Here is a 24,748-nt window from a genome sequence, read left to right on the forward strand (position 1 = left end):
TTCAGATGCACACAAAATGCAATTGTGAACAGAGTAAAAGGGATACGATGTCATTTCAGCTGAAAAGTTGTATTATGTTGAATTTATATTTTTGATTTGTGCTTGATTAACAGGAAACAAGAACCAAACCTTTTTGCTATCAAGCTTACACAGTGATGGAAGAAAAAGATTGATTGGAAATGATTTGTCTTGGCTGCATGTCTCTGAATGATGTAGTAGCCATTGTTCGCATCTGTACAAGCATGTTGAACAGGGGCTAAGTAAAAACCAAACTGTCCTGAGAGAAATCAAATCTTACTGACTTGCTGTGTGTAAAAAAATCATGTCTATTTTGCAAGTTGATCTTCACAAGTTTAAAGCATTTTCAACAAGCCTATTACTCATCATCCTGATTTGAGATGCTGAACTGTATCTTTTTATCGCAGGAAGTTTTATAATTAAGCTTGTATCATTTGCCATCAATTTAACTCACCCCTAGACTCTGGGAGTAAGTATTATCTTTAATATTTAAAAATTTCTCCCATTTCTTCCCTAAAATTGTCAACTCTTGCTGGGGGTTCAGGAATACTGAAATGGTCGTTGTTCCTGTGGAAACTTGTACGGTGATTGTCAGGACATTTCATAATGGGATCATCACAAATAAACTCAATCCTGTCATCATCCAATGCCCACATGTAAACAACAGACCCACAGGACAGCAAACAGAAACAGAAAACTTGGCTGACTGATTTTTGTTCCCCTTTTTAATCCAGAGGTGTTGAAGTTAGTCAGCAACTCTACTAAAAAAAAGACTAGCACCTTCCACAGTCACCAACGACTCAAAGCACTTCACCTCAATGAATTACTTTTGATGTTTGTCAGTGTTGTAATTTAGGAAATGTGGCAGCCAAACTGCACACTGCATGCTCTCAAAAGCAGCAATGTGATAATGATCAGATAATCTGTTTTTGTGACTGAGGGATGATTATTGGCCACAGCACTGGGGATAGCTCCCCTGCTCCTCTTCAAAATAATGCCATGGGACTTTTTCCATCCAGCCAAGCAGGCATAATGAAGCTTCAGTTTAAAGTCTCATCTGGAAAACAGCACTAACAGTGCAGCACTCCCTCAGGACTTCACTGGAAAGTCAGCTTTGATTTTAGTGCCCAACTCCCGCAGTGGGACTTGAACCCAGAATCTGCCAGAATAATTATCTCACCAATGACCAGCTTCAAACCTGGGTTTTTACTAAAGGGTATCTCTTAGTTTGAAACAGGGTGGCTATTTTACCAGCTAAACCATTTAGGGTTCTCTTTGAAGTAAACTGTGGGCAGAAATTCATGCTCCCCCGAGGTGGGTTCTGAGGCGGGAGGGGGAGCATAATATTGAATGGGTGGGATTCCCCACTGGAACCCACCCACTAACCCAGACGCAATTTCATGCTTGGATGGGCAGGGCGTTGGGCGGGAGACCAGCCCATTCACCTATAAGATCCTTAAGTGGCCATTTAAGGACCTTATCCTGCCCAGTTTCAATTTCTCGGCTGGTGGGAGTGGCTGTAGGTAGGGTGGGAAAGTGATATTTGCACTTTTCCCCACCTTGGGCCTCAATCTGAAGGTTCCCTGAGTTGGGGTGTCACCTCCCTCCCAGGCTGTCCCGTACCCTCCTGGACCCACAGGACTTTGTTATTTAAAGGTCCTGGTATTTAGGCCCAGGTAGAGCACTGTAATGCCGCTTCCGGCCACTGAAGCACTTCGCCTGGCCAGGTTGAAGAGCTGTCAGCCAATCTGATAGGCTGACATCTCTCATGGGTGGGTCTTTCCAAGAGAGGATGGAAGTCTCATCCACTGCCAATCAACGCTCAAATGAGTGTTAAATAGCAGTGGGAGTTTGAGAGTCGGGGCTGCACATTAGGCCCAAACTCTCAGTAGAGAGCGCCAATCGCTCCCCATCCTTAAAATCCTACTCCGCGCATCAAGCAAAAAAAATACAGGAAAGTTTTTTTTTAACTTTCTGTGCTGCCAATGTGTTTTTCATCAAGAACCTTTTCTACAATACTGTTCTTGAAACCACAACGCCTACTATTGTGAACAAGAAACACCCCATGTGGAATATGCTCTCCGCTATGTACACTGAAGAACATGAATGGCTCTAGTCTTGTACTCGCTTTTGGCATGCAATTTTGCATGGCTACTTTGGGACTCAGAACTTTCAGTTAATATGAAATTTAAGTTACCATGCTATGCATGACAATGCACCACTTTCTGCATGTTATAACAATTTGGTCCCTTTTACGTGGTTTTCATTCAGATAATAATTGACTTTGAAAATGAGCTTTGTGAGGTAATTTGCAACTGCCTATTTGATATTTTGGAATTCAGATTAAACTTGAACTAAAATTGCATAGTTTTGTTTCAGATTTGCCGACATCAATACTTTATTTGCAGCTAACCTCTCAACTGTGCCCAAAGTTTCCCTTCGGATTGATGATCTTGTACAGTGATGAATTAAATTGATTTTTCTCAAACAACTTTCAATGTTCTCAGTATTTATGATGCAAAACATCTGTGTTCATATTAAATTAATATTAATTGTTTAGGTTTGCTAATATGAATTGACATTTAAAATATATATAAGTAGTGCATTGTAAAATGGTTGACCGAACAACTGACTATAAGCAGCACACTCACAAAGTTCACTAAGGCATATTCTCCTCTGTTCCCCATTTGTGTTTTGTAGCTTTAGGGCCTCACCGGTGGACATCTTAACAAAGTTGTGGATATTCTAAATAGGTGGTCCAAAAATAACAGGTTTTGAGGTATCATCAGCGCAAGACATTCAATGAAAAGATGAAGGAATAAACTAATAAGAGAGACTGGAATAGAATAAAAGCAGCAGAAAATTCTGGCACATTCCAAATAGAGATATGTTCAGTGGTTTTAAAATTGAATTAGACATGCATGTAATTTAAAACGCAGGGAAAAATATTTCAGTATTTGCTCTTATATTTTTCCACCATTGCTGACATTTACAATTGCCTTTACTTTCACAATATACTGCCATTTTATACATTGTGGCACAGCTTTCGGGATTTTTTAAAAATGTGCTGTTCCCCAATAATGAGTTGCCATTTTGCTGCTTCTCTCAGTGATCAAATATTTTAAGACTGACAGCTTATATTTGTTTGAGGTGCTAGAGTTCTAGCCTGGGGATTAATCACCATGAATAATAGCACAATCCTTCATGGTTCAACTTTATTACATAATTTGTAACTGGATGCAAGCAGTATGAAAAGATAACAATAAACTTGCTGCTTTCCCTGGAAGAAATTATGATAATTTTTATGCTTAGGCTCAGTGAGCCAGAAGCTGTGGAAGAGATAACTGGGGTTAAATTGGATAACCCTTGAAAGTGGGCATGGGGAGGATGGCATGTGATTAATCTGTACCCATTCACTGTGATGCAAGCAGCATGTTAAATTTCTGCCACCTGCAGTTTAATGTGATTGTCAAGTGCAGCACATGTACTGTTCATGAGTCGCATGCATTGGTCAGGAGAAAAGTTTCATGAGTTCATGGTGCTCAGTTAACCTAGGTGCATTGCAGCTGCAAGAAATAGTGGAAGTCCTTTATTAACTGAATCCATGCTGTAATTTATTGCAGATAACTGACCATGCAAGCATAGGAAACCTCCAAAAGCACCTACAACGTCAACTAACTTGCAAGTGTTTCATGACCCCTTTAAATAATGTTGGTGAGGCTCTTTTGTTCTGCTCAATGTCATGTTCAGCTGTGGAAGGTTAAGGTAGGACTTTGCTGAAGTGTGGAATTGCAAAATGACAGCGGTGGTTTCACATTCGCGTTGCACAATGATTTGTGTCATCATCTTGCTGCTCTACATGTGGTCAGTGATAGTTAGACATATACACATACATTCCTTTACCTTGTCAGTGCCCTGCACATTTTCGTGGGAAGTGTGCACATGCCTCTCATCACCTTTTTAGAACCTTAGTGATATAGCATCCAAGAAATAGGCACAACAGGGCCCAATACAAGCCCTTGCAATTATAGTCACTTTGATTCAACTGACTGCTACCAAATTGTGAGCTGAGGACAAAATTTGTTAGCTAAGATGGACAGGAACTTACTGCAGTGTTGGGACCCCTCAACACAGGATGGGTTCTGAGCCCACATATGTTGGCAGTGGTTCAGTCTTAGCCATGTTATTGGAGGCAGCCTATTAGCTGGGCACCTCTGGCTTTGTCATCCAAATAAAGACAGATGGCAGACATCTGGTCCAATCACAGGGCTGGTTACTCTTGCACCTCATCAGCCTCACCAGGAGAAGCGGGTGCTGCAGAGGCAGCTCAGGGCCCCAAAGAGATAGTATAAAATCAAAATTCAGAGGGACCAAGCAAGCAAGGTCTTCGAGTTGAACCACTGGGCCATGGGTGTGGATTCCATGCCTGTGGAATCCACTTTGGAAGATGGGGTCTCCAATTCGAGTGGCCCCATAGGCAGCCACAGGGAAGCTGGATATGTGAAGTTGGCAGCCTCCCCACATGGTGTGGGATCCCCCCATCACTGACAAAATGCCAGCGGGCCAGGATAATTAACCTTAATAGGAGCAATATTATTTAAATTGGCTGCTGCCTTCATTCAGCAGCTGCTGACCTGCATCTGATCCTGCCGCCGGCAAACTTCCCTGGCAGTGGGAATGCATCCACAAGCTGTCCACTATTTTCCTGACAAACCCGGAGACCTAACACCTTCCTACCAATTGATGCAAGGGCCCAGAAAATCCTGCCCTGTCTGAATGAAAACTGCCTAAAAATGGAAGGGAAATGCAGCGATCCAACCTCCCTACATAACCTGGTATTTCTTGGAGTGCAGAGGAATAAGTAGCATACATAGGTGGACAGAAAGAAGACTTTGAACTGAAGTTTCTCCCTTCTTCCATATGTTCAGAACCCAAAGGAGTGGGCTTGCTGAGCAGAACTGATTGGAAGAAAACACAGAACAGGCAAGATTGTGGAGGCCAAAACTAGGCTGAGCCAATGGGGTGGCAGAGAACATCAGTCTTGGAGGAATATTTGGGAGCTGACAATTATAACAAGGATTTGGTACCTGCGCCATACATCATCGTGGCAGAAATACAGGTGTGAATGAAAAATAGTGGCATAGCGAGTTTGAAGACTACATATAGGACACACCATAAGCAAAGCAATTAAATTATTACAGTTCACACCTCCTAATTCAAAGTCAATCTATTAAAATTATCTGTTGATTTTTTAAAAATACATGCAGATGTATAGGAGGCATTAATACAGGGAGAATCAACACCCTGATTTGAAACTATATCACTGTTCCTTCACAGTTGCTGGGCCAAGAACCTGGAACTCCCTCCCTAGAAGCATCATGGGTGTACCTACACCACATAGATTGCAGCGGTTCAAGAAGGCCTCCGCCTTCTCAAGGACAATGAGGGCTTGGCAATAAATGCTGAGCTAGCCAACGATGCCCACATCCCGTTAAAGAATTTTTAAAAAAGTTGCTAATCATCTTGACTTGGAAATGTGCCAAATCCTTGAAACATGCACAACAGCCCATATCTTCACTGTGTAACATATACAGGCTGAATTTGTTTTGCTGGGTTATTGCGGTTTTGAGTTGTTCTAAGCAACTTGGGACATTCCAACACGCTGAAAGCGTTACATAAATATAAGCTGTTGTTCTCGTTGTTTTCAGGTTTTCTGGTTAATGAGAATCAATGACAATCACAAGATCTAAAATGCAAATCTACAATACTGTGTTATTCAAGCCAATCATGTGGAAAGCTCACACTCGAGTTAAAATGTATTTTCCAAAAATGGTAACATGCCCATTCAGATAGAATACAAAAGAATTCCATGCAAAAATACTAAAATTGCTGACAGCACACAATGCAATTTCAGCCCAAATCTGGCCCAGATTTCACTGCAAATTACTGGTAAATAGCACACCGTATGATTGATCTTAACTACATAAATTTGTCTTAACAGGGTGGTAATGCCCTCAAAATGGGCTTGCCAGCCCATTAATGTTAATGATTGGACTGCTGATACTTGCAGAGAGGTTGACCCCTAAGCAGCTGAAATATTTCCAAATTTAGGTGCAAATTTTAGCCAGAGTCCCAAAGGACCATAGGCATATCTCTCCAACAGAGAGACATTTTTGGCAACTTGTAGTCCGAGAGGTGCCACTCGACAATTGTGGGGCATGGCAAGGAGCAGGGCCTCAGTGAACTACCACAGTCGCTATAGGGATTGAATCCACATTGTTGGCATCATTCACACGCTAGCCAGCTAAACTAATTGAAACACCCGCCATTTGGGTGGCAGGCCTTTTTTAATATGCATATTGAAATCTTGCGACTATGTGCTTCCTCCTTTCCATAATCCCCAGCATCCGCTCAACCTTTACCCGCACAGTCAGATTAACCTTGCTGTTTGCCTGGCGACCTCTGGCCTATCAGGTACTGGTTCAGCCTGAAAGTGATGAGCTGGATTGCTTGACACCCAAAGCTCGCAGTTCAATTTAAATAAGGTCACAACCTCAAACTGGGACGCTCTGATAATTGTTCCCCCAAAAGTTAAAACTACCCTCCTATGTATCTATTGTACCAACTTGTGACTTTCATAACTTTTCTATTATAGAAGTGCTAATCTACAATTCTTTTTCACAATTAAGCCAACCAAAGAACACAACATATTTACTGCTGACTAGCTGGGAGGAATTCCAGTTATTCTCCACTACAAAAGAACTTTTATACAACCCACAGTCTTCACACAACTTCTGAGGAAAATTATTGGACTTGCATCCATCTGCCAGTCAGGCTTTTGGTGGATTAAAGACTCATTTAATTAGTTATCTTTGGTTTGTAACCACACTTGCTGCATTTCATAAGGAGCTATTTTGACTAATCTTCCCAAGAAGATGTCGATGCAACAAAAATCGGCACTTCTTTTCCACGGCAGCACAATGAAGGAATGCTTTTGAAGAAGGACTGGATTTTATGAATTTCTTAATGAAAAAAATACTTATCTATGGAAAGAACATTAATGCTGGAATATAGTATTCTTCGTAGTTCAGGCAGGGTGTGGCACCATCAAGCACTGCTGGTGAACCAGATGTAGACTCTCTACTCCAACCAGACATTGCACCTCAGCCCCAAGTTCATAACAGTAACTTCTAATGCAAGAGTGACAACTTACTGAGTTTCCCTCATTAGTCATCCTGTCACCTCTCTTGTGGCAATTAGTACTGTACCAGGAACATTTTTGAACTGTGAGCCCACGTACAGTAGGAACTGGATTATGACTCCCCCAATACATGTCAAACAGGAGCCTTACTGGGAGCAGCTGAGTCTTAACTCCCATCAATCTTCAATCCAGTTTTCCTGGAACTATAAAAATGCCTCTCTTTAAATGTGTGCAAGTTAGATCTGTTTTAAGACACGCCATTTCAATGTCATTCTTTTTCAATTTTTGTTCTGTCGAAGATGGAACAAAATCCATAAATATGTAATTTTACGAAGAAAAAAGGCTTCTCCTGTGATATCACAGCATCTCATCTGCTATGGAGAGGTTAAAAAAAGAGCTCTTGCATTTATATGATTGCTAATCACCGTTGCAAAATACTTCACATCATTAATTTTTTGGAGTACAGTATATTGCTATGTCAACCTCCGCACAGCAAAGTCCACAGCAACACTGAGATGAACATCCAAATCAACAATCTAGCCAGGCAGGGTAAGGGCGGCTGTTCCATTAATGGCACAGTTTGAAATTTTATATAATGTAATGTTTCCCATCTATGTGGCAAACGTGCTGTACCTGGCTCACTTGTTTTTAGAAGGAGATCAAATTGGTGTTAAGCATGCTTAGCTGTCCTTTTTGGAGACAAAGAGTAATTAATTTCATTGTATTCTGCAATTTAAGATAATTAACCCCAAGGCTGAACATTGCCCTCACTGATCTGTTCTGCAGAAATTAATTTTACAATGGGATTTAAAATGTCAACTCTTCACATCCCACCTGTAGCTAATTTGAATAGCAGTAATTGTACTAATTGAAGCAGGTGGCTCCTCTGATTCATTTCCACATTAAGAAAATGGTCAGTTCATTTGAGGCAGCCATCTGTTTGTCATTGCTAGCACCTGCTGTGCACTGACCATTTGCAATAACCACACAAAGGTATTTATCTAACCTAGTGTAATCCCCTATATCTGTCACTGTCTGGGGATAACATATGGTCCCGTCTGAGCATTGCATTTTCAATGTGAGTATAGGTGCAAACAAACTGCACAACAAAGCTGCAAGGGGCTTAAATTTGGACTATTCAAAATCCAGCAAATCTCCTAGAGAACTGGAAACCAAATTAGCACATCTTGGCTTTGCACTGCAGTACGAACATGACAATATTAATGATTATTTTCTCCATTATTAAAAAGTGACTAATCATAACTGATTTATTTTTAATGAACATTTTACAATATTAAACAAACTAAGGCTAAGAATTTCCTCAGCAATGCATTCACTCTATTTCAGACAAAGTTAAGTGGTAGGAAATTTTTGTGGGGCCTAGATTGACACTCTAGGCCTGACTTGTATGTTTGAAAAAGGAACCACTGTACATCCTGCCTGCTAAGAAGGTTAAAATGGAAAGCTGTGGAAAAAAGTAGTCCCTCAGCGGGAAAGTCGAATGTGTGATTTTAACTGCCCTTCCATTTGGTTTCCACCTTGTGGGCAAGGTCAAAATCATCCTTACAGTATGCCTCATGAAGTCCACTCCCTGTTCTTATGGCTCCAGGAAGACAATTTCATATTTTGATCTCCATTTGTTGCCCAATTCCCTGTAGACGTCACCAAGGTTAGAATTCATACCACAGGGTAGAGTGTTGCCAAACCGGGATGACTTGGGAGCCCTTTAAAAATGGTGAGTGGTTCCAGCTTCCAGGATTCCTGCCCCCGTTCCCATGGTTTCCACTTTTCATGAGTGCCCTTTGAGGGTATGGTGTGGCTCAGGTCGTGAGTCTGCATCCTGTTCTCCGACCTGGCTGGCTCCACTATGGGCATTTTCATGGACTTGGGATAGCTTTCAGAGAGTTGTGGTTCACTTCACCTCAGAGGTGTTGTGAGCCACAGTCTGTACAAGGGAACATTTCAAAAGGTAAGTTCAAAAGGTCCTCCTTATGCACCCAGGCCAAAGTATGCATCCCAAACAATCTTTATGACCCCTCATGCCTCCCATGCTAGGTATGACACCTATCATGCCCCCACAGCAATGTATACTATCCCAAACAATGCCTATGACCCGTCATGTGTCCCATGCAAAGGTCTGCTGCTCCAAACAACTCCTATAGTCCCTCATGGCCCCCATGCTAAGCTATGGCACTTCCATGACCATGCACCCACTAGATACTGTATAGAACCAATGAACCATATAATGACAGTAGGATGTGATAAAAAGTTATTTTTCAAAATTTTTAACTACAGACTAATAAAAGTGACAATCATACAGGCCTTTTAACATATTGACAGCAGAAACTGCAAGCACTTGAAATCTCTATCTTGTGTAAGTAAACATTGTGCAATTGACAGTATAGATCAGAGGGCAAAAGTTGTCAATTAAGCAATGTTTTCGCTATAGTTCAGGTATTTCAACAGGCCAATAAATTCTGGGCTCTCAGACAGTTATCAATGAATGACTTATTTTTAGAAACTTTTTTGCACATCATATTACCACTATAGGGCCCATTGGTTCTATGCAGTGTTGAGTAGGTAGATGAGCATAGGGGTGGGTGGGGGCATGAGGAGTGTGTGGGAAGTGAGGGCTGGAGGACTCTTATCTCTATTATAACTGGAACAAAGTCCCATACTGATAGGGCGGGCCTTTTAAACAACTCACCTCCATACCCGGCAGTCCCTGCGGCTGCCTCTGAACTTTCCCCTTGACTGCAGCCACACCTTGCCTCACCCCACCCCCACAATGAAAATCCCATCCTTGCGGACACTTCCTCCTGAGGGAATCTTTCCAACTTTTGCTGCCTGCCTCAAGGTTGAAAAGCCAGCCCTATATCTTGTTTTTACAGAAAACAAGGGAAAGCTATGATGAGGTGGGATAATCCCACCAAATACAAGTGAAAAGGTCACTTGGCAAATCTCTACTATGGGAACAACTGAAGTACAAATAGATTCCATTGCTCTCTGATCCATCATGCTGGAAAAATGCCCTCAAGCAAGCTACTGCTAAGACTTGTGGTTCTGAAAAAGTTATTTGGTAACATTGTGCTACACCAATGTACCACAACTATCACCACAACTATGTGAAGGTTAAACAGTTCCTAAAGAAAATAAATTCTCTTTTAAATAACGTGGTGGTTAAACACATTTCTTTGGTTTATTACTTGAAATGACAAGCAATCAGATAGACTTATCCGATGTTTACTGATGTGACTGCGTTGCCACGTAACAAAGCCAGTTTTGATGCTATGATCAAATGATGAATGAATGGATCTGTGTGGTGGATGAGGTCTGTGTACTGACAGTATTAGTGTGCCAAATTTAATGAAATCAGTACAGCTTTCTCCCACGGAGGCTGAGTAATGGGAGGAGGGGGTAGGGGGAGAGCTTTGTGGCACATGTTCCGTCCTCGGTCTTTGGAAAGCATTGGTATGTGGCTTCTGAACCTCCTGGTCTAAGTCAAACCCAAAAGAGTCCAGCAAGAAAGCTGCATATCTTTTAGGCTTTGTAATATGAATCATATACATCACATTTCAATTTTACTTTGTTTATAATCTGATCCACAAATCTGCCAGTTTAGTAGTCTTATTCTATACACTCATATCATGAAGCACTACCAAAACATTTCCGATGTATTCATTAATGCTTAAAACAAGCCCTATTTGTAGGAAAATACTCTCAGATGGACAGTTTTTTGAGATTTGATTGTGAAACAGTGAGGAACAATTCTTTGGGATATTAAGGTTAGAGGCTTAGATTTATAGTATTAATCAAGAATGAAAAATAAAAAGCTGGTACACACATCTCACACTTTATCAGTGTACCTTCCCATTCCAGTTGCTCTTACTTAAAATTCAGCTGAATGAATTCAAAACAAGCAGCTAAAGTCCTTGTATAAACAAGGGGGTAAATGCTAACGCAATCCTTGGGTTGCATAGTAATGAATAATATATCAGAAAGAGCCTTCAACATTCCTCCTTGGTAGCCTGATTAGACAGCTGAATTTAAAACAAGGGAAATGGTTTTGCTTCCACTAAACGCTTTCAACCAAAGTATTGTGGAAAGAATGGCACTGTCTTACATTTGACTGAGTATAAATATAAGGATATGGTCAAAGTATTTTCTGGGAAAAATGAGGAACAATGACCCTCACGTTCAAAGGAAGGAAAGTAAAACAAAGATTTAGTCTTGTGTGCAAAACTGAAATAGAAGGATCAAAGATGCATGCCTTGACTGTGCTCCTTTAAGTTCAATGTTTTCTCAGAGCCCAAACACACCGACCGGAATTTTACCGTCCTGCCTGCCACTTTAATCATAGTGGGCAAGGGGTGGACCATGGAAAGTGTAACCTCGGGCAGGATTTTACACTTTCAGGACGAGCAAGGCTGTAAAATCCTGCCCAGTGACTCTATTTGCAAGTTTTGTTCAGTTTCCCTCCCTCCCCAGGTGCATGGAATACAAAAGTAACTTGAAGGTTTTGATGAAGAAAAACAACACCACCAAAATATGAGACATGTGGAGTATCCATTCATCTTCTTCCATGAGGAAACCAGTGGAACATCTGTAAAAATGGTGGGATTGGGCACTTCAATTGTTTCTTAGGTGTTCCTGCGGGATTTCAAATAAATTCATTTTTCTTTTTTGTAATTGACTTTGACCAGGTTCAAGAGCCAGAGTGGAAAGGCTTCTCAAAGATACAGTACTAAGTTATTTGGCCTTCACAGTCGCATAATCATTCACAACTCACAAAGAAACTCGTTTGCATCTAGGAATGACACCACTGTAACAACAACTAAATTGAGTATAGACCAAAAACAAAGTGTTGCAAAAGATTTGGTGGCGCAACAGTGAACAACAAAAGGATGGGAGGGGATTGTTCTCCCCACAATGCCTTAAACAATATTTATCACTCAACCAAAACCATTTCAAACAGATGATCTGATCACTATCTCATTGCAGTTTGTGGGATATTTTTGTTGTAAAATTTGCCACTGCATTTCCTATATTATAACAGCGTCTACTGTTCCAAAGCACTCATTGGTTGTAAAGCACTGAGGTTGTGGACAGCACTTTGTATATAATCAGTTTACATTCATCAAAGTAAGATGTTCAGATGACTTGTGGGAGTGACTGATGCTTTTGAATCTGAGAAGATAAATAAGTGGACCCAATCTTCTAACAAGGTATTTAAAGGGTCGTCGAGTGGGATTGGGATCCAATTCCTAAGTCATCGCAGAGATCTGCCTAACATTTCTCTTATTATTCTGTTTTGTTTTTGACTTGCCACTTCAGGTCTCAACAGCTACCAGAAAGTATAGTACTGGTATTACATGTAAACTAGGCTAGCTAGCTATGGTAGATCCTTTCCATGGAGGATGTTAAGCCTACCATTTTTGGACAATCTTGCAACTCTATTCAAACCTACAAATTATTTGCTTTGTTGATTTCAGTTTCACATCTCATAATCTTATACCATGACAACGCAGCTTGTAGTTCAGTGCTGTCACCAGTCTGCAGATTCATCTGAGTTTCTTACCTTCTTTGTAGCTTGTGGCGCATCAATCCTCTCCTCTTCCAGGTTTAGTAAAAGCAGCTATGTTTAATGCTCTCCAGAAACTTCCTGAATTTTTAAGCATCTCCACTTAATTTATGACACTAGCACTGCTTTTGATAAACACTTAGTTTTCCCATTGTTACAGTGGTGTCATTTCTAGATGCAAATGAGTTTGCATCATAGAATCATAGAATAGAATCATAGAATGCTACGTTCGGCCCATCGAGTCTGCACTGAACATAATCCTACCCAGGCCCTATCCACATAATCCCATGCATCCACTCTAGCTAGTCCCCCTGACACTAAGGGGCAATTTAGCATGGCCAATCCACCTAACCCGCACATCTTTGGACTGGATCTGGAGATGTGAATGATAATGCAAATGAGCTTATAACAGAACATTGAGTGTTACTTGTACCAGCAATGCAAAGGAGCTTTTAAATCAGTGCAAACCAACTCAGAATTGGCATATACCTTTTAGATGAAAATCAGGCCAACAATGTGTGATATAAAATGATGCCTGATATTTGGAGATATTTGCAACTGTGAAGGCCAAATAACTCAGTTCTGTATCTTGGAGAAGCCTTTTCACTCTGGTTCCTGAACCTGATCAAAGTCAATTACAAAAAAGTACTTTTCAGGAAAAGAAACCTCTTTGGATAACATAAACATGGACTAAGAAATTCTGAAACTGAAGTTCCTCTAGTCTTCCACTGTAATTCCATGCACTAAATTGGCACAGGGGCTAAAAGAGCTATATGAGTGGGTAGAAGGGCATGAGGTGGCGTGGATGGGTGTGTGGGTGGTAGGGGTGGATGTGGTGATGGCTATAGGGACTTAGCATTTTCATTACAACCGGGACAAAGCCCCAAAGCACTATGGTAAGCCTACTAACCAGTCTACACTTGTAGTCAGCAGCACTTGTGGCTTCCTCCACATTGTTTCCAGAGGCATTGTGGGCCCAACTCCAGCATGCACCACGCACCCACCCTCACCCTCCACCCCCCTCCCACCCACCCCTCATCCCCTGAGCAAAAATCTGGCTATTTGGGGAAGTTTCTCTCAAGTCAGCTTCGGGGAGTTGGGAACTTTCCCAACTCTATGCACCTAACTCAGGAGGGAACATTTGAACCAAGTTGAAAGAAATTTTACCTATTTTCCCCACTTGGTAGGATCTTCAGTCATAAGTCAGGGAAGTGGAGAAATTTATACAGACAGCCTAGATTCAGCACAAATTATGCAACATCTATAATACTTTCCTCTGAAAACGTAATCCTAATGCTCCTCCTATACCGGTTTACTAATATACCAGGCTAAAATTATTCTGACAATATGGGTGAAATTAATGATCTAACATGAGTTCAATGTTAGACATGAGTCTAACATGAGGTCCCTATTATTTAAAGTTTTAGTTTACTTACTGGTGTCACAAGTAGGCTTACATTAATACTGCAATGAAGTTACTGTGAAAATCCCCTAGTTGCCACACTCCGGTGCCTGTTCGGGTACACAGAGTAGTTAAAGAAAAGTTTATTTATTAGTCACAAATAAAGTTTACATTAATCACTCAATGAAATTACTGTGAAATTTCCCTATTGTGGAGGGAGAATTTAGCGTGGTCAATGCACCTAACCAGCACGTCTTTCAGACTCTGGGAGGAAACCAGAGCACCTGAAGGAAACTCACGCAGACATGGTGAGAACATGCAGACTCCACACAGACAGTGACTCAAGCTGGGAATCGAACCTGGGTCCCTGATGCTGTAAGGCAGCAGTGCTAACCACTGTGCCACCGTGCCGTCCATTTAATACAGTCAACAAAGATGGATCAGATTGAGATGAGACAAATGAAACTTACATTCCAAGCTGCTGATATTCAAAAGTAATCTAATCTGTACAGTGAGTAAATTATCAATATAAGTTTACAAATGCAATAACAGCTGTTCATTATCAACAGATGTCTTAATGGACAGTTTCCTGTTTGTTGCATGATGGAAATGTAAATAATGAGTGTGCTTATTTTCTGCAGTAAATAGAAATCTTCTATTGTATAAATATTGTTTGAGATAGCTTTTTGCTACATGTGAAAATGTTTCCATGTGATGGTTTACCTTTTAATGACTTTACATCTTGCTTGTAAAATTTAATACTATGTTCTGCCAAGAGGAGTTGGTACACCACCCTCACACTCCTATCTTCACACTGGTACTTCAGGAAATATTTCACCATGTCTTCCTTGAAGCTAATACCTTTCAGTACTCTACAAGCTAACAATAAAACCAAGTTAATGGAAGATCTTCACCTTTTAGTTTATTTGTTTCTCTAAAACAATTCATTTGGATCATACTTTCTCTGGAGCTTTACTCATTTCTCCCTGATTTTTAAAAAAAGAATCTTAAATATCTTGATGCTGCTTCTTTCTTCTCTGAACAAGACTAAATCAATCACACAGGCTGGGGGATATTTGAGGGCCTCGGAGGGGCACTCTTGCTCCTTTTGGCCTCACAAAATTACAGGTTGAAATAATGGACTATTGCTTGAGCAGCCTCCCTTTAAGGCTTGTACTTTGAAATTACATCTGCCAGAACTAGCCACATCTCGCATTTTACTACATACAGACCCTTAAAGCCAAACAATAAAAGAACACTTAAAATCCTGGGAATCTGCTCCACTGGCACAAATACAACAGAGTGGAATTCCCACCCTCCCAAGTAATGGGTAGGAACGCCTGTCGCAAATCCCAGGGGATTTTGCATAGCTAGGGCTGGTGCATCAGCACTGCCTGCCACAAAGAAGAACCATCCAGCAGCAGGTTGAGGCCCAGCAACACACGAAAGAACAGTTCAGGGTTTTCTCCTAAGAGCTCTAGGTGAGTAATGCAGAAGGTTGCAGTGAACACAAGTGGTGGCAATCCCAGGAATCTAACCCAGTCACATCCTCTCGATGTAGGGAGGACAGATGGAAGCTTGATGCCTGGTGGAATTTAAAGGACCACAAAAAATTGGGTGAAATCTTGGCAAATCCGGGATCTGAGTCAGATTCCTGGCCAATCCCCACCCCTCCCACTCCTACAACTGAGTAAGATACAAGGGTGAGGGGGGAACGGGGACGATAAGGCTCTCTCTATTTTCTAGTTCCAAGGACGTCCAGGTCAAAATATTCATCCCATTGCCACAGTGTGTGCAAGTTAAACTGAGTCATCCTGCAGCCCTGGTGACAGAGTTTAAATTCCCTGGACACAAACATGGTAAGTCTGGCATTATATTTAACTTCACTTTAAAAATAAATGAATAAAAAAGGATTTACTGAAATTCCCTGTGGAGTTTAAACAAGTCAGTCAAACTAAAAAATAGTAGTGCCGAACATCTATGCAATGTCAGAAATTCCAGCTACTAGTTATATATAGCCACCTGGGATTATATGTCACTTGAGAGATTTTTGTTGCTAGGTTTAAAAGATAAAATATCACAATTACAGCTAAAAGATCACTTTTAATGCATAATAAAAATAATCTAGATAATTAAGTTCTAAATTATAGTTTCCCAAAAGCTTTGGCTGCAAAATTTGACTTCTGAGCACCTGTTTTCTTTTTGGTGCTGACTTCAAAATGGTGTCTGTGGCACGTGCACAGATATCTAGTGTGAGCTCCCTTGGGTGGGATTTTGGTGTTAGTTTATGTGCATGGGTCATCTGTTGGAGATGTGCAAAATAGGCAGATAATGATATCAATCAACATATACGACCGATCTGATCCCCGCAATGCTGGACTGGAACTCAACACTCCAGTTAGCACCGTCTCTTAAACAAGCACAGCTGAACACACTTCCAGCAGCAATAACTGCTTCAGTTTTCGGGCTAAAGTTGGCAGTCGATTCTCACATAAGTTACAGAAATAATCTCAAATATGCAATAATATCAGAGTCCGAGCAAGCTCTAAATGAAATTCCTTTTAATAAACTGTGGATGAATATCAGCCTGTCTCTAACTCATGACCTCCTCAAAAGTTGCACATTTCAAAGATTCAGGCCTGCAACATAATTAGTACATTGCAAACTACGAAGGATTCATCATTTTTTGTTACTTTCAATGATGGATTGGTGCAATACTTTAATTGTGGATCCCTGAAGTGCAGTTAAGGTTTTTTCTGCATTAATACGGCATTAAAATATTGGATGACTACTGATAAATCACTGTCTTTCTGAATTTTAATGCACTATTAATGGAGAAAGTACTGGATAAATTCAAGCCTTTAAAAATAATGCATGTGCACAGGCAGGAAATTATGCAAAGCTGATCAAAATACCTTTTCCATCCTATTTGAAAATTAACAAAGACATGGTTTGCAAGTCTAACCAGACCCATGTTCTAACATCTGCAGGAAAACCTTACAGCCGAAAACCTCCGACCCCATCTGCTGGGATTCACTCCAGTGAACGGAGTTTTGGCTGAACGGAGCTTTGCCTGAGCGTCAAATTCTCCATACTCGCTGGCAGTGAGGCGGGTATGGATGAGATTGGAGAATCTCGCCCCATGTCTTCAATGCACTGAAGAAAAAGAAAGCTGTGCTCTTCTAAGGTAAAATTTGGGAAAAAATCTGTAATGTGCAAAGCTTTCACTGGAAACGGACACAATCAGATTGGTACACAAAACTTGGAAGCAGAATTCACATGTTATTGTCAACCTCCTTACTGCCCAAGGCTTCGAAAGACAACATAGAAATCATTGAAACCCTACAGTGCAGAAGGAGGCCATTCGGCCCATCGAGTCTGCACCGACCACAATCCCATCCAGGCCCTACCCCCACATATTTACCCGCTAATCCCTCTAACCTACACATCTCAGGATTCTAAGGGGCAATTTTTAACCTGGCCAATCAACCTAACCCGCACATCTTTGGACTGTGGGAGGAAACCGGAGCACCCAGAGGAAACCCACGCAGACACGAGGAGAATGTGCAAACTCCACACAGACAGTGACCTGAGCCGGGAATCGAACCCGGGACCCTGGAGCTGTGAAGCAGCAGTGCTAACCACTGCGCTACCGTGCCGCCCAATACTTTTTAATTTTAAAACTCAGAATAATTAACTTCCTAACATTCTGGCCTATGTTCAACCTTTTGTCAAACAAGCATATATCTGCGATTTCTTAGCGATGCACAATGTCTGATGTACTATCCCTTCAGATAGTCTCAAAGACAAATTGCATTTGCAAAGCCTTGTTTCTCACTCTGAAGTGTCAGCGTGTTATTCTAGCTGAAACAACTATCTAAACAACATGTGAGAAATGAAATTATCGTGAAGTGCAAGATAAAAAAGCATTGACAATTGTGAAAATTAAATAGAGAAGATAAGGTTTTAAATGCAAGAAAGTTGCATTGTATACACAGTACATATGGTGAGGTGGCTCATGTGCACTTACAGAGGAGGTGTAGTACATCTGAACAGGACCTGGATGAATTAGATTTGCTGCTTCCTGTGCTGCGGGGGCCAGGCTGTGGAGTGCAGTCAACCAGCAGTAAATAGCGGAACATCAAATAGAATTTTACCTGGTTATCTTTGGGATGTGGAGATGCCGTCGTTGGACTGGGGTGAACGCAGTAAGAAGTCTCACAACACCAGGTTAAAGTCCAACAGGTTTATTTGGTAGCAAATACCATAAGCTTTCGGAGCACTGCTCCTTCGTCAGATGGAGTGGAAATGTGCTCTCAAACAGTGCAAACAGACACAGAAATCAAGTTACAGAATACTAATTAGAATGCGAATCCCTAAAGCCAGAGAACAGGGGGACATTCTATAAAACTTCACCTCAGGGTACAGAAAAGATTTACCAGGATGTTGCCTGGTATGGAGGGCATTAGCTATGAGGAGAGGTTGGAGAAACTTGGTTTGTTCTCACTGGAACGGCGGAGGTTGAGGGGCGACCTGATAGAAGTCTACAAGATTATGAGGGGTATGGACAGAGTGGATAATCAGAAGCTTTTTCCCAGGGTGGAAGAGTCAATTACTAGGGGGCATAGGTTTAATGTGCGAGGGGCAAGGTTTAAAGGAGATGTATGAGGCAATTGTTTTTTACACAGAGGGTGGTGGGTGTCTGAAACTCGTTACGGGGGAGGTAGTGGAAGCAGATACGATAGTGACTTTTAAGGGACATCTTGACAAATACATGAATAGGATGGGAATGGAGGGATATGATCCCCAGAGGGGTAGGGGATTTTAGTTCAGTCGGGCAGCATGGTCGGTGCAGACTTGGCGGGCCGAAGGGTTTGCTCCTGGGCTGTAATTTTCTTTGTTCTTTTGCTCTTTATTTACAGCAGGTGAGGTAGAGTCCGCAGTAGAGTGTACTGTATAATATGCAGGAATGGTATACTAGATGTGTCAATTTCTTTGGCCCTTTTCTTGTTTAGTACTTTCTTCTAGCCTAATGTCACGTAACACTTTTAAAAGAAAAACTTTTTTTGCTGCAATCATACTGAACAAACAAAAATAAAACTGGGTTATCTACCACAAGACAGACTGTCCTGGTTTTGGCTTTTTGCTACGTGTAGAGATGCCTAGTTTAGAGTGGGAAATTGATGACATAATATATAAAGAAACTATACAGCCAGGACATGTATAACTGTAGCCATCATCTTGCTTCGTGTGCACTGTATCCTACCACAGCTGGAACTCATCCTTCAACATCTATTACTAAATACTCTCTGGACAAATAAGCATCTTAAGGAATTAAATGTAACAGTCTACGGTCATTTTATAATAAGATAGTCGAAATACAGTTGACAGACTGTACTGCTGCATTACTTTAGGATTCAGCCAATAAATAAAACACTGCTGAATCTGGAACACAAACATATTTGGTTAGCAAAAATATGAAGAGGGGGTTTGAAGGGCCTCTGTCTGGTTGCCAGATCAGATGTTTACTGATCCCATGACCTGTCAGGTTCCGCAATGGGAAGAGGATCAACTTATCAACTTTACATAAATTAGGGATGGCAGAAACCCCTGAAAAATGGAGCTTACGATTATACTCATAATAAACACCAACTCTCATGTACATAGACACCATGGATGTTGTCTAGTCTCACAGTCTCTGATTTTGTACTTTGTTGAAATGCATTTTGACCAATAAGAGTTTACATCACCCATTAGGAGAAAAGCAGCTGCTTGATTAAAAACTACTTTCCAGCCACTAACATTTATTGAAAATGACTGAGGCAAGAGAGGCTTGCTGTAATTATGCAAGGTAATCATGCATTGATCATTGTGCATGCTGCCAAATTCAAGCATGATGCCAGGCTATCAGTGCTGCAAGTGCTAACAGAGATTGTAACTGACTACAGGAAACTTGCTGCAAGTTATGACATACTTATTATCATTGGCTGGAACTGGTATTCCGAGAGCTTGATTAACTGTCAGCAATTGTAACTGGCTATTGGAGACTGTACACGTAAGGAACAGACTGAATTCGATAGTAACTACCTGCCAAAGATTACAACGGACCGTCAGAGATTGCAATCAACCTTCGCCTGTCAAAGACTCTAACCAGCTGGACCGTGAGTGGCAGTAACCAACCTTTACAAGATTATAATTAACACAGGATAATTAACAGAGGTCGACAGATTCTTGATAAGCAAGGGGTGAAAGGTTATCAGACAGAAGCAGGAACGTGGAATTGAGGTTACAGTCAGACCAGCCGTGATCTTACCGAATGTCAGAGCAGGTTCGAAGGGCCGGATGCCTACTCCTGCTCTTTTGTTCATTTGTAATTTTAAAATACTATGGTTTGTCCGGATTGCAAGAAAAGTAGCTCAACCTATCCAACTACAATTTGTTAATATTTTGGGAATATTGCAATCTACTCAAAAATTATTTCCTATAATTACTATCCATTTGAGTTTCTCTTGCAATTCTGAAGAAATTTATCTCAATTCCTTGTAGGTGGATTGAAATTATAACTAAGCATTCAATGGAAAAAGACCAGCTCCTATCATGGTCATTACATTTTTTTGTAATCGTTAAATTTTCTGTCACTTATTGGGCCTACTTCAGTGCTGTATCATTCTACACTTCCATGAATATCAGTCAGCTTCCGCTGTAATCAGGCAATTTCAAGCTATTGGTAACTGAAACATATTGTAGCAGATCACCTATCTGAGGCTTCAGAGACAAACTGAAAGAGGTTGGGGACTGGATATGAGGGAGTCAGGTGACAGAGAATTTAAAATGGGCAAAAAAAAAGGACCATGATTATATTATAACTAGTTATTAACCCGTCTGTCACTGAAACAATTTCTCTGTAAATAATATATCAAATCCCTTAATGAATTTAACAATGCAATGATATATCATCTTAACTTTTTCGACAGCAGATGTTGGAAAGCTGAAATAAAAACAAAATGCTGAGAGTATTCAGTATTCTGTGCCTGGTTTTCAATCTGTACTTTCATTAAGGATGATGCTTAACCTCATAAGCAGCACATTCAAAATGTGTGAGAAGTTTATTTATTAGTGTCACCAGTAGGTTTACATTAACACTGCAATGAGGTTACTGTCAAATTCCCCTAGTCGCCACACTCTGGCACCTGTTCAGGTACACTGAGGGAGAATTTAGCATGGCCAATCCACCTAACCAGCACATCTTTTGGACTGTGGGAGGAAACCGGAGACACGGGAAGAACGAGCAGATTCCGCACAGACAGTGACCCAAGGCTGGAATCGAACCCGGGTCCCTAGCACTGTGAGGCAGCAGTGCTAGCCACTGTGCCACCATAAGTGAACAACTTTGAAATGCAGATGAGACTTGCTTTTACCTGCATCTGTAGCAATGACTGTCAGGACAAATTGTGCTGTTGTTTCACGATCCAGGTTCATGATCAGGCTTAGCAGCCCACTGGGTGTCAAAGTAACAGCTTCTTCTGTATTCCCACCAACAATTGTGTAAGTCAGCTGGCCATTCAGTCCTTGGTCATCGTCACGAGCTACAACCTATAGCATAAATCCATAGGATATGTAAATCCAATGATGTCACAGTAATATTCGAAGAAGCACTGGTGAGAGCTCACATAAAACATTCTGTTAATTATAGTCACTGTACTTACAAAAAAAAGGCTGAATCTTAACACTCCAAACAGTTGGGCTGAGGCTGTGTTAGAGGTTAAAAAGCAAAAAATCTGTAGCAGGAGCTGAACTCTCCTTGATTCTGCCCAGTTCTGCTTTTAACGAAGGTGGAACAAGGGACTGGAGACCTGTTTGCTCATGGGAAATGGATCAATAAGTTTAAATATTATAATTGAGATCCCGTGCCTTCGTTGTAGCAGTTATTCTATTTTAGTCATAGGCGACTGGGTTTCCCAGGCTTCAGGAAACATAGCAGCTTAAAACAAGCAGGAGGGACTGAATTAATGAAATATGTGCCTTTATAGCACTGCTTGTGGGCCAGGGGGAGAAGCAGTGTTTCTTTCAGATCCAATAAGTTACCCAGTAATCCCTCACCACAATCTGACTGTTTCCCCCCTCCACCCCTTTCCCCACAATTGACCTCCAATCAACATCAGGACCTATAGCAATCAGTTAAGTTCTGGTCATCGGAGAAAAACCTGCCCAACGTGTTCATGACCACTTAACAGCATCACTTACATCTCCAGGCTAAAGCCCAGACCAGTATGATTTGCTATATTTTTAGCATTATGAAAAATATAAAATAGGGGTTGACTAACACATGGGTGCAACATATTCACCAGATTTAATTATAATATTGATCTTATAGCTAAATAGAAGAAGTATTATTGCAGACTACAATAAATTCTTGATTCCACCAACCTGTAAGACAGACGTTGGCAGATTCTGTGCGTTTTCCTGCACGTGCACTGTATAGGGTGATAATTCAAAGATTGGTAGAAAGTCATTCACGTCTGTGAGATCAACCTTTACGACTGCTGTTGCAGTTTGTGGGCTGCTTCCACGATCAGTTGCTTGGACAATCAGAGAATATGAAGGTCTCGTTTCACGATCAAGTTGCTTGGCTACTGATACAACACCAGTAACAGAGTCAATTCGAAAATCATTGTTGCGATTGCCCTGGACGATATGATAACGGATCTGACCATTAGCTCCTTCATCTAAATCAGCTGCAGTAACTTGAATGAGATCAACGCCACTAAGTGTATTTTCACTAATCTCAACTTCATAGAGAGATTGTTGAAAGACAGGTGTGTTATCATTCACATCAAGCACAATCACAGTAACATCCATTGTCGATGAGAGTGGAGGTTCGCCCTTGTCTGTAGCAATCACAGTCAATGTATAATTCGAGACTTCTTCCCTGTCAAGTTCACCAGTCAGTCGCAACTCCCCATTTATTGTCCCAATACTGAATTTGTTTCCTGAGTGGCTTAGTGTGTACTCAACATAACTGTTCGGTCCACTGTCAGGGTCAGTGGCTTGGGCTTTATAGACGACAGTGTTCATTGGAGAGTTTTCCTGCATGTAGGCTATCTTAGATGAAATAAACTTCGGTGGGCTGTCATTGACATCCAGCAGAATAACAGAGACTTGTGCAGTGCTTGTAAGTCTACTCGCAGGGGGAAGAGATAAATCGTGAGCCCTTATCAGCAGGTTGTAGAATGATTGGCTTTCCCGATCCAGCTGTTGCTTAATATGCAGGATGCCATTATTATCTATGTCAAAATGTTGCAGTGAATCTCCAGATGCAATGGTGTACGCCAACTGGGAACTGGGTCCTGGAAATAAAAAGGCCAGAAAATATAATGAATACACTCAAATTTTAAAAATGGAAATACAGCCTGCTGATGTTTCTCTTCCTACACCTCCCATAGTGAGGTTTTCCTCAAACAAGTCACTAGCGTGTCAAAGGCTTATAGCTTGAGGAGCGCCACTTCACATCAAGCATAGCTAACCAGGAGTCTATCCCGCTCTTATCACCTGCTACTGGCATTGGAAGGATTTTGCAGTTTGATATTCAACCTGTTTGACCGCGTTATGAATGCGCCTTCCTTGGCCATCAAGTCCTGGGGTGGGACTTGAACCCAGAGCTTCTGGCTGAGGCAGGGACACTATCTACTGCGCCACGTGACCTTCTAGTACAAATTGTAGTCCACTTTAAATCAAATGAGATTACATTGATGGAATAAAACAAATAAAACAAAAGGATTACACTGAAATTGTCTGTTTCAGGTGCCGACTGTTCATCTGCTCATGTTCAATGTGATTTTTAAAATTGAAAAAAATGACAAGCATGTATTCATATAGTACTTTATTAAGTTTCTCAAAAATGTCTTCACAAATAGCTAATTGCTCAGTAATGCAGTAACTCTTGTGTGAAAATAAGTAATTGGTGAACTTTGTTTTGTCATCTCTTTCTTTGCAGAAAAGTAAAGTTTATTTATTAGTCACAAGTAAGGCTAACGTTAACACTGCAATGAAGTTACTGTGAAATTCCCCTAGTCGCCACAGTCCAGCACCTGTTCGGGTCAATGCATCTAACCAGCATGTCTTTCAGAATGTGGGAGGAAGCTGAAACACCCGGAGGAAACCCACGCAGACACGGGGAGAACGTGCAAACTCCACACAGACAGTGACCCAAGCTGGGACTCGAACCTGGGTCCCGGCGCTGAGAGGCAGCAATGCTAACCACTGTGCCACCATACTGCCCCTTTTGCCCCTGCAAAAGGTGCATCTGCAGTGAATGTATTTATACTTTACCTCTACTTATTAACTGTACCACTGCAAAAACGCAATATTGCATGAAAAGTTTGGGATGTTTTTCATTAAAACAGTTAATAGGGCAAGAAATGTTTTATACATACTGCATTCAAATTGTTGGCTAAAGGATGAAAATATTTTTTTTTAATATTCCATAGCTGGTCATGAAACAACATAAAAACTTGTTTGTAATTAGTTCATGTATTACACACTGCCA

The 24,748-nt window shown here is 41.1% G+C and overlaps 1 protein-coding gene across 1 annotated transcript in view; it reads right to left on the reverse strand.

Annotated features, from left to right (window-relative positions):
* fat4 (FAT atypical cadherin 4) overlaps positions 1 to 24,748 on the reverse strand; it is a 323,488-nt gene that overhangs the window by 120,615 nt on the left and 178,125 nt on the right. Inside the window, exons 6-7 of the mRNA XM_078211165.1 lie at positions 22,630 to 23,549; positions 21,621 to 21,795 (exon numbers count right to left, since the gene is read on the reverse strand). Of these exons, the coding sequence (XP_078067291.1) occupies positions 21,621 to 21,795; positions 22,630 to 23,549 (1,095 nt within the window). The remainder of the gene's footprint in view (positions 1 to 21,620; positions 21,796 to 22,629; positions 23,550 to 24,748) is intronic.

The sequence above is a fragment of the Mustelus asterias genome, chromosome 1 (assembly GCF_964213995.1).
Source record: "Mustelus asterias chromosome 1, sMusAst1.hap1.1, whole genome shotgun sequence".
Taxonomy (NCBI): domain Eukaryota; kingdom Metazoa; phylum Chordata; class Chondrichthyes; order Carcharhiniformes; family Triakidae; genus Mustelus; species Mustelus asterias.